General features: G+C 45.3%; 1 protein-coding gene across 1 annotated transcript in view; it reads right to left on the reverse strand.

Moving 5' to 3' along the window:
* Positions 1-8,625: 8,625 nt before the first annotated feature.
* Positions 8,626-14,902, reverse strand: part of LOC144133872 (neprilysin-1-like) — a 37,980-nt gene continuing 31,703 nt past the window's right edge. The window contains exon 6 of the mRNA XM_077666940.1: positions 8,626-9,210. Coding sequence (XP_077523066.1) covers positions 8,626-9,210 — 585 coding nt within the window. The remainder of the gene's footprint in view (positions 9,211-14,902) is intronic.

Genomic DNA, 14,902 nt, shown 5'->3' on the forward strand with positions numbered 1-14,902 from the left:
CTCTGTAACCAGGTTTAGCAGTAGTTAAACCACAGATTTTTTTTTTCTACGGGTGCAGCTGGATTCAAACACTCAAGAAGACAACGTGTTTTTTTCGAGACTGGAAGCCTATATTCCAGGCGCGCCAAAATAAAAACAGGAGCAGCGTCTCTTATGCCATGTACCTTGACTATTCTGCGGCTTGTTTGCCGTAAGCGTACCGTAAGGCACCTACTTACTGCTAGTTGTCGGCCACACGAAATGACGATACACGCCGCCTATGACCGGCGTATATCCATCCATCTGGTCGATGGAGGCGAAATGCTAGAGGGCCGTGTGCTGTGCGATGTCAGTGCACGTTGAAGATCCCCAGGTGGTCTGCATTTCCCGAATCCTTCACTACGGCATCCCGCATAGCCTGAGTCGCTTTGAGACGTTAAAACACAATAAACCAAGCCAAACAAATCATCTGGTGACTTCTTAAGAGTTTAGTTACTTTTTGTCCACGTGCTATGTTCTCGTCGGCTAAAGGAGCGTGCTTGTTTTCTTGTAGCGAGAGCTACACTGGCGCTACCAGTCTAGCATTTCGCGGTACCTGGGAGAGGCCAGTTGTGCCCATGCACCGTTACCATGGCAACCGGAAAGAAGCAAGGTACGGCGTGCGCTTCTCCGGGTGCGTTCCATTACCTCGGAGTAGACGGCTTCTTAGACGTCTAGCCGGACAGCCGCCATCTTGGGGCGCGTTCTATTTCTCACGAAGCCATCTAACATGAATGCTTCACCGAAGTCTACATCGATTCAGGCGAACTTGCTGTCTAAAGATGGCGGAGCTGATGTACGCGGATGAACGACTCGTGCTCTTGCGGGCGTCAGACTGTACCCGCAGTATAGAAAAGGAAAAATGTGAGTCAAATCTTTATGTTATTTGGTACGCAAACTAGTGGCTAATTAATGTTCGTGGATGTGAGATTCCTAGCAGTGAATCATGCAGGAGAAAATCGTGCGGTTGAGAGCTTTGCTACAGCAGTGGACGCTGTAAGTCTGTTTACGTGAACCGGCATCTGACAATGCCGGACCTTAATTAGGACATTTATTTTAGGGATTAATACTAGAATGGCTGGCGTGACGGTTAACAAATGAGTATTTCTGTGGCTGTATTAGTTGCATCAACTAACTCTTTCGCGTACATTATTTGTTATATCTACAGTCTCAGAGCAAACACACCGGCAAGTTGCGAATTGATTTTAGTCTTTGCAGGGTTAAAGCTCGCTGCTGTCTTTAGGTTTCTCGCCGTCGCCGAGTACCACGTACGGCAGACAGCAGGTTTAATGACACGCATGTGTTTTCCTGCTGCAGTGTATATTAGCCGTATCGCATTTCGCGTACATTGATTACAGTCTTTCGTATTCTTTATGTTTACAGGACCATCTGGACGAGCACGTTCGAGGAGCATGTACAGTTCATCATCAATTATAAAAGAATAATTGCATATGTCTTTAGCGTCGTCTTCGGAGAGCGGCCCCGTCTGCTACAAGTAGACTGACCGATAGGCGCATCCACCAGTCCGATTTACGCGCAAAGTTATTGCAGAAAAATTGTGCAAACATGTTGAAAACAGGTTTTTAATGATCCTTATTGTGTCGTTCGAGAAAAATTATAGTACAACTGTTCATAAGCTTTATGGTTCATGGTTCACGGGGGTTTAACTTACGAAATATACTCAGGCTACGAGGGACGCCGTAGTGAAGTGCTCCGGAAATTTCGACCCCCTGGGGTTCTTTAACGTGCACTGACATCGCACAGTACTCGGGCCTCTAGAATTTCGCCTCCATCGAAATTCGACCGCCGCGGCCGGGATCGAACCAAGCGCCTTTCGGGTCAGCAGCTGAGTGCCATAACCACTCAGCAACCGCTGCGGCCCGTTCATAAGCTTTAGTTACATTTATGTGCCGCGAGGCGGCGTGAATAGTAGACAAGTTCTAATATATGGACATGCAGACGGCTTTCTAGACGTCTCACTAGAGGTCTTGTCGGACGTCTAGCGAATTGGAACGCACCCTCCATTGCCGCGGCCGCGCGCCCCCTCGACCCTCGGAGCCGAGCGTGACGTCACGCGAATGAGCAATTGTGCGCATGCGCCGGTCCCATGGTAACCAGAGAGTCCTCACAGCTGCGCCGCGTTCTTCGTCACCGCCTCGGCGCGCCAGCTCTATCACCCGAACCGCAAGTCGCATGCGCATCATTGCGTATAAAAGGCGGAGATGTAATGGCCGTCTGTATCACAACGTTTGACATGCATGCAGAGAAGGAGAGTCCAGCCGCTGCTAGACGGCGGTATAGGCAAGCGAAGATCAACTCTTCTGATCCTAAGGTTGTCGCCTGCCAGTTGGCTACTCAACGAAGACATAATGAGCGTCAGAAGGCGGAGAGAGTAGCGGAGATGCCAGAACAGAGAGACGAACGCCTTTCCATACAGAGATGCCAGACTTCCGAGCGTAATAGACGGCGCATTTGCGCCGATATGGAGGCTACTTTGGGTGATTTCAACAGGAAACAGGACTCTCTTAGTCAGTGTATGAAAGAAAAATATGACTTTAATTTAGCTTCGAACCCCCATATCCAAACTGCACACTGGGGAACTACTTTAGACCTTGTATACCATAGAGGCTCTGCCAAATCTAAATACTGTATTGACAAAATTCAGACCGCTGCATGCTGCTTCAAAGATCATCGGGCAGTCTTCGTCTCTGTCAAGCAAAATGAATAAAAGATGTGTATAGCCAATGTCTCTCATTGCTGAACATAGTGACCACAAGCTCAGCCAGGGAAACGTAGCTCTCGCTACGCGTATCCTTTCATGGCCGAGCTAAGCCCCTCCAAAATTTTTGCAACAGAAGCCACCATTCCAGTGGCACGGTTTTGACTCTGCTGCGCCCTGGAAAAAAATTTGCTGCGGTTCAATTACTGCTGAACCTGGTTAGAGAGCGAAAGCTGCGGTGTATCGGGCAAGTAGACGCGGCTTGGCTTCTGTAACGTTGAGTGCGTTCTGCAGACTGGATAGAGAACGCGGCCACCCTGCCAGGCGGCGGTTAAATTAATGGTTGATCGCGAGAGGTTGGTCACACAATGAACGCGGCAGCCTATTGCAGCAGTTGCGCGTGTCTGCCACAACGTTGCCAGCGCTGATGCATGAAGTCCACATCTCTCTCTCACCACCGCCATGTAGCTCCAAGCGAGATTGAGTCGTCCACTGCCCCAGGGAGCCAGTTATGCGCCCTTCCTTTCCTCGAAATCATTGAAGTCAAGAACGTTCTCGACGCTAACGCCATTAACACAAAGAACGCGGACTGTGTATAGCTTCAGTGCCGCGCTTCCGCTGAAACTTTGCGAACGCGAACACATGCAGTGTACATCTGTCAATACCGCCACGTAGCTCACAGCGTGACTAAATTGTCCACTGTCATAGGGGGGAAAGTTATGCGCATTTCCTTTGCTGAAAATTGGCTTTGAGGAAAGAAATGGCGCTGTAAATGTCTCATATATATGGGCGGACACCAAACTGAGGACTGTAGAAGAACTAAAGATTTGGCGAGTCGGTGGTGATCCATTGCATTAAAAACAAGCGCTAAAAAACACACACAGAGGACGAGACGAGACACAGGGCAGGCGCTGAATTTTATTCCATAGTAAGAAGTCAATTTATACAATACACACACACGCGCAAGGTTGTTCCTTCAAATGCAGATGTACTGTAATCACCCACATGCGATAACCTCCCCCCCCCCCCCCCCAAAAAAAAAAACACACATGAAACAAATATCCAAGACCCGTGCGCTATCGTCAACCTCGCTACCCAAAATGAAGAGAGCTCATTTCCTTGCTTGACAAGCTAATCGAAGTTTTGCTCAGACATCCATCGCCCTTTCTGAGAATGTGGAATTCCTCACCGATCTCTCTTGTGTATTGGTGATCATGTACGAACAGTACGGTCGTATCAACAAAAAACGGCGCACAATTCCAAGCAATGCTGTGTTGTGATACATTTCTACTTTCTTTCCTGCTGACGGAATTGGCATGCTCAGTGAGGCGGACATTGATACGCCGCCCGGTCTGGCCGATGTATATACGCCAGCAGGACAAAGGGGGCAAGCTATACCACGCCTTACACGTAACAAATTGGTTCCCATGCTTGATATTGCACTGTTTCCTACTAATCTTCCCATCACATTTCCTCTGTACTGCAGCCCCTACTTTTCCCAGTTTATTGGGAGCTGAAAAAACCAAGCTTACACCGTATCGGGCTCCTACTCTTATTTAGCCGGTGAGACAGGGCGTAGATGTACGGCATAACCGCCAACTTCCTTACCTTTGGTCCAGAGCTGAGTTCCGAGGGGAGCCCGGACGTCTTCAGCGTTTTAGACACTTTTTCCGCACAGAACACGATAAGAGCATCCGGGTAACCTGCATCTCTGCACCTGCTGACCTGAGCGTTGAGGCTGGATCCCATTCTATGGGGACAAGATTTCTTGCCATACCGATGCGGTTCTTAGCAATACGAGTTTTCACAAGTTTAGAACGGAAAGAACTGTAGTTGTGCAAAGGTTTCTCGCTCCAAGGGGAGAGTATTCCCAACAGACAGGCTCAGGGTCAAAGGTTAATTTCAAATCCAGAAACTGTAATAATCTTTGGTGAGGAACTTCGTGCGTAAACTCCAGTCCTGACCCATTGCGGGAAAAAATATCCAGAACGTGTGAAATCCTCGCGAATTGAGACCTGCCTAGTATCAAAAAATCGTCGACATACCGGAAAATTCGAGCGTTTCTTCCGGCCGGCTCCTGCTTAACTAATCGTTCAACCCTGCCTAGAAAAATGTTACTAATAATGGGGGCTAATCTGGAAACTATGCAGACCCCAGATGTTTGCAAACAAACCTTACCGTCCCACTCTACATACGTGTTGTTGAGGTAAAAAATCAACAGTTCCATGAAGGATGCAGTGCTAACGCCACAACTCGCCTTGCAAACCTCCTGCTGAAGGAGAATCCTGCCACGTGTCTGAGCTTTAGTATTGATGTTGTTAATTTGTTGTATTCGCTTCCACACCTTCAACTTATGCAGTATGTTCAGGAGTGCATCACGGATGACAATGATGGATACGGTTTTCAAAACAGTTGTAGCGTTAGCACTGTATCCCACACGGAAGTGTTGGTTTTTTGCCTCAACAACACGTATATAGAGTTGGACGGTAAGGTTTGTTTGCAAAAATCTGGGGTCTGCATAGGTTCCAGAGTAGCCCGCATTCTTAGTAACATTTTTCTAGGCAGGGTTGACAGATTAGTTGAGAAAGAGCGGGTGTCACCACTTCGCGCACTTTAGCGTGCGCTCCCCGACACCTTTAGAGTGTGTGGGTAGTGGTCTCGGTCACAAAGAATATGCCTTCGACTCAGCGTGGCAAGCTCAGCCGCAGACCAGCTACCAAGCGACAAGGGGGTTGGTCGTTTGGTGTCCAGCTTTCGCCGGTCGCAAGCCATAGAATGGGTCGGAGCCAGAGGTTCACAAAACAAAACAAAGTTTATACAGCAAAGAGACGATACAGAGGATTTCACAATAACTCGTACGAGCACACACAAAGTGATTTAAAAATACAATGCAACTAGTGCAAAGTAAGACTAGAGAGAGATTCAATTCAACAGAATATTTGCACCTAAAGTGCACTAATGCAGAGAGAGACAAGCAAAAAAACACATTTTGTGCACCGGGCACTGGGACAGTCCGACTACCTGAGGAGCACGACGGGGCCGTTCCGCACACTGGCGCACGTTGCCTAACTGGTCCGTGGCTGGTCGAGTGGTGTTCTCCCGGGAGTCGAGCGGTCGCGCTTCTCGGAAACCTGAACGGCGGCTCGGGTTTACAGACAGAGGTTTCAGCCCCTCATTTATAGGCACAGCCCACTTCTGTTTGTACTTCGCGCCAAGGCAGGCGCGCACATACACGCAGTATCAACAGCACAAGCTCCTGCTTCTCGTGCCGGGGGCTCGACCCCATTGGTCGAGCGCGGAAATCACTTTCCAGAAAAATCTAGGTCATTCTTGCCACGCGGAGTCATTGGCGAAGGAGCGAAGGGGAGAGGGTATCACTTTAGCGCAGACAAGGTTAGCACCTTTAAGTCGACAACTAGCAGAAAGTTCTCCGACATTCTAGAGAAATCGACGCCGCGCGTGGCTGTGTTTACTTTGCCGCCGCGCCGGCGAGCTGAGTGAAAAGCCCACGCAAGGTTTACGCGCTTTACGGGGGTCATTCCACCCAGTTTTTTTTCTTCTTTCGTTTACCCGCGCGTGGGCGCGATTGCTTACGCGCAGCGCTTTTTTTTCAATATGCGCCGAATTTTGTGACAGCTGGCCGGAAGTAACACTCGCATTTTCCGCTATGTCGACGAATTTTTTATACTAGGCAGGTCTCCATTCCTGGAAATATCACACGTTCTGGATGTTTTTCCCACAATGGGTCAGGACTGGAGTTTACGCATAAAGTTCCTCATCAAAGATCCTTACAGTTTCTGGATTCGAAATTAACCATTGATCCTGAGCATGTCTGTTGAGAGTACTCCTCTCGGAGCGAGAAAATTTTGCTCAACTACAGTTCTTTCCATTCTAAACTTGTAAAAACTGGTATTGTTAAGAACCGCATCGGTATTGCAAGAAATCTTGCCCCCATAGAATGGGATCCAGCCTCGACGCAGAGGTCAGCAGGTGCAGGTATGCAGGTTACCCGGATGCTCTTATCGTGTCCTGTGCGGAAAAAGTGTCTACAACGCTGAAGACATTTGGGCTCCCCTCGGAACTCAGCTATGAACCAAAAGTAAGGAAATTGGCGGTTATGCCGTAAATCCACGCCCTGTATCACCGGCTTATAAGAGTAGGAGCCCGATACGGTGTAAGCTTGGTTTTTTCTGCTCCCAATAAACTGGAAAAAGTAGGGACTGCAGTACCGAGGAAATGTGATGGGAAGATTAGTAGGAAACAATGCAAAATCAAGCATAGGAAGAAATTTGTTACCTGTAAGCAAGGCGTGGTATAGCTTACCCCTTTGTCTTGCCGGCGTATATAAATCGGCCAGACCGGGCGGCGAATCAATTTTCGCCTCACAGAGCATGCCAATTCCGTAAGCAGGAAAGAAAATAGAAATGTATCCCAACACTGCATTGCGTGGAATTGTACTCCGATTTTTGTTGATACGACCGTACTGTTCGTACATGATCACCAATACACAAGAGAGATCGCTGAGGCATTCCACATTCTCAGAAAGGGCGATGGATGTGTGTGCAAAACTTCGATTAGCTTGTCAAGCAGTGAAATGAGCTTGCTTCATTGTGGGTAGCGGGTTTGACGATAGCGCACGTGTCTGGGATATTTGTTTAATATGTTTTTAGGGGATTATCGCATGTGGGTGGTTACAGTACATCTGTATTTGAAGGGACAGCCTTAGACGTGTGTGTGTATTGTATAAATTGACTTGTTACTATGAATAAAATTCAGTTGTAAGTTCAGCGCCTTCCGTGTGTCTCGTCTCGTCCTCTGTGTGTGTGTTTTTAGAGCTGGTTTTTAATGCAATGAAAAGCGAGGACTGCTCCGCTGGCATCGCTTGGCAACTCTATGGTGTTAGAGTCGCTTTGGTAGCTTGAGCGTGATTACATGCAGCTGCCACTGAGTGCATATAACAGCCAGAAAACTGTGTTGTAACGTGTCTGGGAGGTGCCTCAAGTGACATTCGAATGTTTGCTTGGGAGGTTCGACGAAAACGCATGTTCCCATTAGCCTTGGATCCTCTTGTTGAATAGTTTTTACCACCACCATCGTAATTAATTGTTAATTTCCTCGCATCTGCAGTGGGGCTACTGAATGATTGTGCTTGGAGTTGACTGTGCCGAGTGAAGGTTTGCATGAGAATTGTGTTCGGGGTGACAAAGCGCTGTGGTTAGTGTCACTTGCCAGTTAGTATACGGATGGTTCACATCCCTCTAAATGTTGGGCGCTGCTTTCAAAATGAAGCCTTGTGTCTGGCTATAAGAATGAATGCTGCCTGGAACATTTGCAATATTAAATGGCACTGATTATTAGAACTGCAAGTGAAGAAGGTTTTGTGCTCATTGAGTTTTGAGGGCGATGTTCGCAAGTAAGCCAGACGTCGCTCTACCGAGGAGGCACCCATAAGGGTTAGGAAGGAAGGGATCGCGCCGATTGTACACAAGTGTATCGGGCGACTTACAGGTGGCGGTGGACGGTGAAGGCGGTGGCGTATGTCATCCTCTGGGGTGTTGTGTTCGGTTGATGAGGGTCTGGCGGCGTGAGCGCCTGTTGGACCTCTTCACAAATATTGTCCGAAATATAAGAAACCTGCGGTGACGGTGGTGCTTTAAAGAGCTCTTGAAACTCTTTTCGTAAGACGGTCCGGATTGTCTTCTGAAGGACGTCGTGGGTAGAAGCTTCGGTACTGCTGGCCGCCATCATCGACGGTGGACGCTCGTACTGACTGGATTGCGTGTCGAGCATCGACTCCATCGTAGTGGCTTCGAAAACATATTCAACGACTGTTCTGGGTGGCCTTCAAACTAACCCAGTGAAAATCTCCTCCTTGATGCCCCCATAAGTTAACGCAGCTTATTCTCTTCAGACATGTTGGGATCAGCCGGGCGGAAGAGCTTCGCCAGGTCCTCGAAGTAAACGAGGATGGTCTTGTTTGGTAGTTGGACGCGCTCCTGGAGGAACAGCTCGGAACAATATTTCCAGAGGACAGTAGTAAAAGCCTGTAAGCACTGAGTCTTGAAAGACCCCAACGGTGTTATTGTGGCCTCTCTGTTTTCAAACCAAGTACGAGCTGCACCCTCCAGCGAACAGAACACATGCTGCTTGGGGTCGGCGGGCCACCTGTTGTACGGGGCTACGCGCTTGAATTTCTCGAGCCAGTCCTCCGGGTCCCCGCCTGGAAAAACTTGAAAGGTGGGTGACTCGCGTGGCTGCTGCAGCACGACGGACAGCGAAGGGACGGCATCCGGCATGTTGACAGGGGTTTGCGTGACACTGACGGTCGCGCTGAATCGGAGGTCAGTGTGCTCACGCTCGGACGAGACTGCAGAGGCCCGAACTTTGGTTGCAGTCGTTGAGCCACCGGCTACCTTGATGGGTGGGCATAAACTCGACTTTAAAGGATTCAGGCGGGCTGCAGTCCCTGCTCCCTGGAGGAGTCCGGTGCATGTGGTGGGCCACCCAGCACCTCCACCAAGATGGCACGCGTGAATGAGAGAGATCACAGATCGCAAAATACCGCGGCGGACATCGACGAACGTCTTGACCACAGCTCCAGATCACTGTCACCTCCACATCCTCTTTTTGAGGCGGCGCTTGCTTCAGATCAGCGCTAGGCGAACATGCGGAATGCACTCTGTGAATACGATATGATGACGTAATATTGCCGTCTAATCATAGATCACATAAGATCGAGAGTGTTTTTTGTCACATGTTATGGCGTATGCAAAATCTCACACCAATGCTATTTGCATGGGTGTGTCAGGCACAGAGCAATGTTAAGCAATATTTATTGATTTCAGTTCTGTTAGTAAAATCTTGGGTAATCTGCTAAAAAAATGCTTTCTTTAACAAATTCTGAAGCTAAAAGGTAAATATTCGCATGCTTTTGCTCCCGTGCCTTCGCTTGCAAGCGTGATTTGGCTGGCGGTTTGTGTGGACAAGAAATGACATTATTTTCGCGCCCTGTACAGAGTCATCCTCAGTGGTGCAGATTAATAAGGAAAGCGATCTAGTGGAGAGTTGTGAAGGCAGTTGAGCGGGATGCGTGCGTAGTCTTTTTCAGCAACTTAGCCTTCATTTCGAACGATGGCCGCAGATAGTAGCCCCGAAGCTATTGCTAATATTTTATGTAGTACAAAAGTAAACGAATGGTTAAAACAGTTTCATTTAAATACGGGATCTTCATGCTTGCGCAAAAAGAAAGTTGGGGGGCTATTCTTTTGCATTTCTAACTGAGAAAATGAGGGCATTTGTGGCTAGCGAGTCCGACGGAAGGGTAATGTCATACGAGGAGCTTAAGGAAAGAGTTGTGAAATACCGTTCGACGCGCTGATGTTGACTGAGACATGGTACACTGACGTCTGGAATCATTTTGTGCTGAGAGGGGTGAGGCATTATTTTCTCAACCGGGAAAAACAGAGGAGGCGGCTTGCCCATTCAAACTAATCTACCAGGTTTTGAAATTGTGGTCAAATATAGCGCCATTACTGCCGACTATGAGGTTTTGTGTATTAAGAAGGGCAAAAATAGAGTTTCTGTCATTTACAGACCACCGAATCGAAATATTTCCGTGTTCCTGAATTTATTTGATGCTTTACTCTCTTATGCAAGTTTCTATAGTGACTTCTTGCTCACAATAGAGGGTGATTTTAACATTGATGCGTTGATTAACAGAGAGCACGTCACATATTTCTTACTTCTTTTACAATGAAATGGTTTTCAAAACGTAATTTCCACCCAAGTAGGGTTACCCCTTTTACATCGTCAACTTTAGATTTGTTTGTTACCAATTCATCAGCTGAAGATTTCAAATCAGGCGTCCTAAGTTCAGACATTAGAGATCACATGCCCATATGACTAATAATGAAGTACGAAAATGAATTAAAACGCACTGTGAAGCAAGTTATGTACCGGAAAATAACACCGCATACCTTAGAACACTTCCGGCGAACAATTACACACACAAACTGGCGCAAAGTCTTTACAATTAAAGACACCAATGCATTTTATAACAAGATTTTAGAATTATTTAGGCAACAATATTTTGAATGCTTCCCACTAAAAACACATAGCACACCTAAGAAGTGCTGCAAGCCATAGAAAGCCCGCCACTTAGCCAGGCTTATAACAAAAAAGCACAAATTGTATCGTCACAGAGGGAAACTGGGAGGGTTAATTCAACTCATTCCGCAATAAATTAAAGCTTTTAAAAAATCTAAACATGAATGCTATGCTCACTCATTTGATAGCGACTGCATAAAAAACAGTGACACAATATGGAAAAATGCTAATAAGCTGCTGAACAGAAATAGGCAGGAAAACATAATTAAGAACATTGTAATTAAGAACATAATTAAGAAACATAGCTAAGAACATGCCTTATTCCGGAATCGAGACGGTGAAGCATTGACTTCACTTCTCAGAATTTTTAATGAATTCTGGACATCCAGTGAAATGGCACCCGACTGGAAACATTCAGTAGTAGTTCCAATACCTAAGCCCGGAAAATCACTCACAACTATTGGTGCCCTACGACCGAATTATCTTACCCCAACGATTTGTAACCTGCATTAAAAACTGCTTGACACCCGACTCTCCTGGTGGCTCGACCGTCATCAGAAATATTCGCCCTCCGAAATTGGTGTCCGACCAGGTTACGGAGCTGAAGATGGTCTTGACCACTTTGCCAACGACGTGAAACGTCGCTCACCTTAGAGCCGTCTCGTTCGCACAGTCCTAGCAACACATATCAGGAAGGCCTACGACAACATTCTCCACGAGGCCATTCTCAACATTAAGTCATTGTGGAGATGACCCAGGAACTTCGCTGGTGCGCGCTCGCGTTCTTCAAGAGGCAGGCCTGTCGTCGAACGACTCCGATTTCCATTTGGTGCTAGCGAAAACATTTAAGCCCGAAGAATATTTGACTTTTTATACATAACCGAACTTCATGCCTTTTTGTAACCAGGTATAACGTTCTTTAATGACATTGCGTTTTAATCCGTGCGGCACATTTAGCGTCCCAAATAAATAAATAAAAACTTATTAAGAAGAAGAACATTGTTAGCGATGACAAAGAAGTAGGTAGAGCAGAGCTAGCGAATCACTTTAAAATTTTTTATAGATATTGGGAAGACTACTTATTGTCCAGAGGCATTGTCTTCTGTGTAAACATTGTCTCAAAGCCTATTCTTTGAGCACAGAATTGTGTCAGAGGTATTTTTTTTTCGAGGGCTTAAAAACTCCTATAGACCTATAAAACACGTTCTTTTTAATATTTATTAGAATAGAATAAAACTTTATACACATCACTGTACAAGATGTACAATGCCTGCAGAAAAAGCTGCAAGAAGCCAGCTTGAAAGTGCCACAGGCCCCCTGCATTGGCAGTACTCACTGAAGATAAACAGCACTTAAGTCACAACGAAAGAAATCGAGGGTACAGTGCATAAAATATTACGAGGTGAATGTATGATAAGAGTGACATGACATGAAGCTACATTTCACATGCAAAAGAAAGAACAAAGATGTGTACTGTAGTTTGAAAAACTTACGCAATGTCTTGAATGTAATTTTTTTTTCAATTTGTATATTTCGAGCTTCTAGACTGTTTATTATCCTTAGCAGTTTTTTCTGCAACATTTGAAGGAAGTATGTTGTTCTGCTTGATTAACCTTCCATGGTTAGAAATGGCGTGTATTGTAGGAGTCTACATTTCCTTGTAGTTTAGCTATTTCCTGAATAAAACTATTATTATACTTAGCATCTTGTTTGAAGACTTTTCAAAGCCGATATTCGTAATAGTTTGTGGCTGGAATAACGTTGTATTTTGGGAATAATGCACGCGCATGAGAGTGCACTGGAACATTTTCTAAAGCTCTTCGAATCTTTTTTGCAGAATAAGCAGCCTTTCAATGTTGGATTTAGTAGTTGCTGCCCATACTAGATGACAATAGTTCAGTCTAGAGGAAAAAGGCTATTGTAAATTAACATCAAAATGGGGCGAGGGAATACATGACGACTTCGAGAAAATATGCCGACTATTTGTGACAACTTTATTGCAGTGGAATCGACGTGGACATCTCACGACATTGTGTCTTGAAAGATGACGCCCAAAGTCTTAAAGCTGGGCACAATCTCTATGATAGTTTAGCGTAGTAAAATTTTATTTTGTATATCGATATTTTTGTTTCTACTAAGAAACAGAACCACTTTTGTTTTATTAGCGTTCATTTTCAAGCCACTTTTTGTCCATTCATCAAGCTTCAATAGAGATACGTTGATGGTTGCAGCCATCATCTGATCGCTTGATTCTACTTATAAAGAATATACTTGTGTCATCTGCATAGTTTATGAATACAGCGGACGAAGCTATGCTGTACACATCGTTCACATGCAGGTTGAAAAGAAAGGGGCCCAGGATACTCCCTTGTGGTACGCCGTATGAAACATGAAGTGGGTCGGACAAGGAATAATCTATGGCTACTATTTGGGTACAGTGTTTTAGGTAGGGATCGATAAGGGCACTGGCTTTTCCGCGAAAGCCATAATTTTCCAGATTCCTTATCAGCACTGAATGATTGATAGTGCCGAAAGCTTTAGAGAAGTTGACATACAAGCCCAAAACTACCTTTAATTCTTCCAGCTTGCTTAAGATGTGTTCCTTTTGGGTCACAAGTGCAAGTTCTGTGCTGTATCCTTTGGGAAAACCGAACTGCTCGTTTTCCTTAAAAAGTTGTCATTCCTTTTAAAATAGCGTTTTCTAAAGGTTTGGAAAAGGTCGGAAGTATTGATATGGGACTGTAATTTCCCATATCTTTCTTGTTACCCTTCATTCTATGCGCAAATATGGCCTCCTCAAAACCTACATTAAATATAGGCACTAGACATGGAGCAAGAAGATTGGCAACGTTTTTTGTTGGTTTTGTTTGAATACCCTCAACGTCGTTCGCACCACTATTTCTTAGGTTTAAAATAATGTTTGTAATCTCTGTTTCTTTGCCTGAAATCAGAAACATTGAGCTACAATTGAGCGGAAAATTCGGAAGCTCATTAAAAACCACGGTTCTGTTGAACTTTGCGAAATATGTATTGAAAGCATCGGAAAGAGGTTCTCCGGTTGGCACAGTGTCATTTACTTTCATTTTACAGAATTTATCAGGTGCTATTTTATCGTTTAGCATCGAGTTCAGCCCGAGCCAAGTTGTGTCATCCGACCTGCTGCAGGGCAAAATATACGGTCTAAATATTCACGTCCAACCTTCTTTGAATCGTTATCTAAGCGATTACGATAGGCTTAAAACTCTAGCAGTATTTTTTACCTTTGCTCTGGACAAACTGGTGATATAACTTATCTTTCCTCTAACTCTCGCGGAAAGCTCTGCAGTAACCTATGGTTTTCGAATCTTTCTACCCTTTCTGACTGCGACTAGAAGAAAACTCTGTTTATAAATTGGCTTGAGTATTTTCAGAAAAATATCATATGCGGTGTCTACATTTTTGCTGAAAAAGATGGGATCCCACGAAGTCTGCGCAATTTTGTCGTAGAACGATATTAGTTTTCGCTGTGTTATATGTTGAACAAAATATGTTTGACATGTTTTTCTGAGTTTAACTGACCTTTGGCACATAAGAATATGGGTAAATGATCGCTGAGATTTGAGGATAGCGCATCTGCATTAATCCTGTTTGCATCCATATTGGTAAGAAACGCATCTATCAAGGAGGATGAACATACTGTCACTCTCGTTGGAATATAGATTGTGTTCCGAGCACCATGAGTGTTCTACAAGACAGCAAGGTTGGTTTGCAAAGAAGCATTATATATAATAATATTAATGTCACCACCGATTATAAAATTAAGACGATTGATGTTAACGAACGAGAACAGTGTTTCTGAATAATCCACGAAAGGTGCCATTTTTCCATATGGTGGCCCGTAACAGAGGACCAACAAGTCGTTTTTCACGCGAACGAATACAACTTCATAATCTTCTGTAAGTCTAGAAATTTCTTCAAGCAGCTCACATTCAAAAATTTTCTTGACCATAATGCACACTCCTCAACCCAATCCTGCGGAGCAATTTAAATATTAAGTTTCATGCCCAGCGATTCGGTAAC

The sequence above is a fragment of the Amblyomma americanum genome, chromosome 5, assembly GCF_052857255.1.
Source record: "Amblyomma americanum isolate KBUSLIRL-KWMA chromosome 5, ASM5285725v1, whole genome shotgun sequence".
In the NCBI taxonomy this organism is placed as follows: domain Eukaryota; kingdom Metazoa; phylum Arthropoda; class Arachnida; order Ixodida; family Ixodidae; genus Amblyomma; species Amblyomma americanum.